The sequence below is a fragment of the Arachis ipaensis genome, chromosome B05, assembly GCF_000816755.2.
Source record: "Arachis ipaensis cultivar K30076 chromosome B05, Araip1.1, whole genome shotgun sequence".
Classification (NCBI taxonomy): Eukaryota; Viridiplantae; Streptophyta; class Magnoliopsida; order Fabales; family Fabaceae; genus Arachis; species Arachis ipaensis.
Window position 1 is genome coordinate 6,971,747 of NC_029789.2, and position 4,125 is coordinate 6,975,871.

Sequence of the window (4,125 nt, forward strand, 5' to 3'; positions counted from 1 at the left end):
TACCTACTTCCACCACCTTCGGTGACGCCACTTGCATGGAACAGTTACTTGTTCACTGCGCCAACGCTATTGAAACCAACGACGTAACCCTCGCTCAGCAGATTCTCTGGGTTCTAAACAACATAGCTCCACCTGACGGCGATTCCAATCAGCGACTCGCCGGAAGCTTCCTCAGAGCCCTAACCGCACGCGCCGCGAATACTGGAAGCTGCAAGATGCTCGCCGCTGTAGCTGACGCCGCTGCTAACCGTAACAGCCTCGCCATCGAAACGCACAGATTCTCTGTCATCGAGCTGGCAAACTTCGTTGACCTCACTCCATGGCACAGGTTCGGGTTCACCGCCGCCAACGCCGCCATTTTAGAAGCCACGGAAGGGTTCTCGGTGATCCACATCGTGGATTTGAGCTTGACGCACTGCATGCAGATCCCGACGCTGATCGACGCCATCGCTGGCCGCCACGAGGTGCCTCCTGTAATCAAGCTCACGGTTCCCGGTGCCGCCTTCAGAGAAGGTAACATCAATATCCCTCCATTACTCGATCTTTCTTACGAGGAATTAGGCGCGAAGTTGGTCAACTTCGCTAGGTCGAAGAACGTGGTCATGGAATTCAGCGTTGTTTCTTCGAGTTACGCTGATGGATTCGCCTCTTTGATCGAACACCTGAGAGTGCAACATATAGTTTCCGTTGCAGAAGGTCATCGTCCAAACGAAGCTTTGGTTATTAACTGTCACATGATGCTTCATTACATTCCCGATGAAACTGCACTAGTTCATCATCATGAAACAGATTCGAATTTAAATCCTTTTATTGTTCATGATTACTCTTCTTCTTCGTCATCTCCTTCATCTTCATCGTCATCATTGCGGTCAATGTTTCTTAAGGCGGTTCGGAGTTTGGAACCTACAATTATGGTTTTGGTAGATGAGGACGTGGATTTGATATCAAATAACTTGGTGTGTAGGCTTAGGTCTGCGTTCAATTATCTGTGGATACCGTACGACACGGTGGACACGTTCCTTCCTCGAGGCAGCAAGCAAAGGCAGTGGTATGAAGCTGACATATGTTGGAAGATTGAGAACGTGATAGCGCATGAAGGGGCTGAGAGGGTGGAGAGGGTTGAGCCCAAGAGCAAGTGGGAGCAAAGGATGAGGAATGCGAGCTTCCATGGGATTGGATTCAGCGACGAATCGATTTCGGAGGTGAAGGGGATGCTGGATGAACATGCTGCTGGTTGGGGTGTTAAGAAGGAAGATGACAATCTTCTTCTCACTTGGAAAGGCCATAATGTTATCTTTGCTTCAGCTTGGTTACCTGCTTAGTATCTGTAATCTTATCAGTAATAAAGCTTCAATCTTCAATCATGAATGTTTCTTAATGATGTACTATTAGTTTTTTTTTCTTTTTTCTTTCTTCTATAGATTCTTATTCCTTCTACATTGTATTTCTGGGAGTAGGTGAGATTTTTTATTTTCTTTTAAATTTTAGATTATAGATAGTATACATTTAGTTTATCTTATAGTAGTAATTCAGTAGGTAGCAAGAAATTATGTCTTCTTGTATCATTCACTCTTTATCTTTATCATCGTATCAGTTAGGTTGTCATTGATAACGCTGTGTTTTAATTTCAAAAACTTAGATATGATGAATGCTAAATGTTACTACTCTTCTCTAGTTAAGAACATATAATTAATAACTCTTTGAACATTATCTCTATTAGTTCTCCAATTTCAACCTAATAAGGGTACTGTGCTTCCATCACTTAAGGTAGTTTCTCATAGAATGCTAGGGGCCAACAATTTTTGTGATTTGTAGCCATCAATGATAGTTTTAATGGTGTGAGATTGGTGTAAAATTTCATCCAATAGCTCCTTTTTTTTTGCTGGTCACATGCTGTCCAGAATTTAACAAAGTTGCTGGGTCTCTAGACTTTTCCTAATTTCAATTTTAAGTTACTATATAACTGTGCTGCTATAATAGATAAATTAAATTATATATATATTTATACACAAATACATTAATGATTAATTTAGTAACTCATTTTAGTGTATAAATAACTTTTTTTAATAATAAATTCTGATGTAGACGGTTGATAATGGCACCACTTTATTTTTGATGGATGTGGAAGATGGCTCCTGAGTCTTGAATCTTCTTGATTACCAATCAAATAATCTTCGTTGCGGAGCTAGAAGCAATTCCGCTGTGTTGAGTGTAACTGAATGTATAAACAACATTTTACAACGAATTTTTTTCACCGCGGCTTTGGTGCAATTGCAAACATATACGTGATATAAGGCATTGCTTTTTGTTGCAACTAGGGTTATAACAGAAAAACGTTATTTATATAACTTCCATTACATCTTGAATTTAAACTTCCATTTCTGGAATCTTAAATTATATATAAGGAAAAAAAAACAATAAATTTATTTTTTAAAAGAAGAATTTAATTTTGATATATTGTCAATGTAAAATCATTTTATACGTGCATCCAATCATATAATATTACATTAGTAAAAATAACTATCTTTTACATTGATTTCAAACAAACATTTGTAATTATACGATTATATAAAAGTATTTTACATGAAAATTAAACTTTAAAAGAATACAAAAAGATGACCAACCCTTTTAGTAAAAGAAATAGAGAGTTAATTGATTGGACTTTGTTAAGTAGACAACGACTTTTGTGAATAATGTAAATAATAGGCTCTAAAATTTGTCCAATAAAGTAAAAACACTATACACCCCAAATTACCCACTTAAATCTTAATATTAAAATAAATATCCATACATCTAGTGAATTAAACATCTGATATATCCATTGTTCACATTGTTTAGTATTTTCATTGTCTACCTATACTTTTCCTAATTGATATTAATCTAAATGTAAGACAAAAACAAAAAATATTAATTACATGATATTTCTTTTTTTTTTAATACTGAATAAAATGTGCATTTGAAACACGCAAAAGGAGAGATAAAATTAACATTTCTCATTATATAGTATCTATATGGAATGTTATATTTGTAAGAGTTTTTATATCTTGATTCTTGAAAGTATGGCATAAATATGAAATAAGTATATACTATATATTGACGAGCTTACCCTTGCAAAGTTTTTAGTTTATTCTCTTAGATGTGAGAACAAAAATATACAATCTTGAAAAGGGTAATTAAAAATAACCCATTAGATGTATGTCTAATTAGGATGCCGTAAACAGAAAAAGAACAACAATGCGGATTCAATATTCTCCAATGGAATTGAATGACTTTTGTCGTCATATGATCCTTAATGTTGACCAAAAAATTGTTCACTAAAGTTGAGATCCCCAAAAGAAAAATGTCTTGACAAAAACTCCAAAGAAAAAACGTCACGGAAAAATGTAGCGATTCAAACAGAAAAAGTGAAAAACTAGCAAGTTAAAAAAAATGAAATTAACTGTTTTTTTTTTCATACACATGCACACTCACAGTCTCATACTAACCCACTCACACACACTAAAAAACTCTTCTTTTCGACTACAACCGAGCTATTACGGAGAATCGAATTGGTGTAGTTCCTTGCGAAATAAGAGTGTCAACCGAGTTATGTCCTCAGAGGCTGAGCGCTTAACTCTCGAATCCAAGCTCTTTCTTTGTCTTAAAGTGTGAAGGTATGAGCAATGAAGAGGAGAAGGAGTGTACCTACAAAGGCACTCCGAAGCTTAAATAAGTATGATGTCTAGTTTTTCAGTGAGTTTAAAAGAATACTTTACCTTGCTTATATCCTCGGCTATTTGTCCGTTATGCTTTTAATATTAAGGTCGGTTATAAAAGAGCGGACAACGTCTATTTATTCGTCTGCTGTTACATCGTTGGTCACGATGAGAACACTTTTAGCCGAGTTATGGCTCATGAATGGACGAGCTTATAACGGATTGTGCGAGTTATAGCTCATGAATGAGTGAACCTGTAACGGATTGTGCCGAATTATAGCTCATAAAGCAGCGAATTTGTAACGAATTTTACCGAGTTATATCTCATTTATTATGACCATATCACTATCTAAGAGGCAAATCGATTTGCCACTAGTATACAAGTCTCAGTCATGAAAAAAAAAAATTAAACCCTCTATATAATCAATTC

General features: G+C 36.0%; 1 protein-coding gene across 1 annotated transcript in view; it reads left to right on the forward strand.

Moving 5' to 3' along the window:
* The window catches only part of LOC107640044 (scarecrow-like protein 32), a 2,454-nt gene extending 1,017 nt beyond the window's left edge, over window positions 1-1,437 (forward strand). Inside the window, exon 2 of the mRNA XM_016343594.2 lies at window positions 3-1,437. Within this exon, the coding sequence (XP_016199080.1) occupies window positions 3-1,322 (1,320 nt within the window). The 3' untranslated portion in view covers window positions 1,323-1,437. The remainder of the gene's footprint in view (window positions 1-2) is intronic.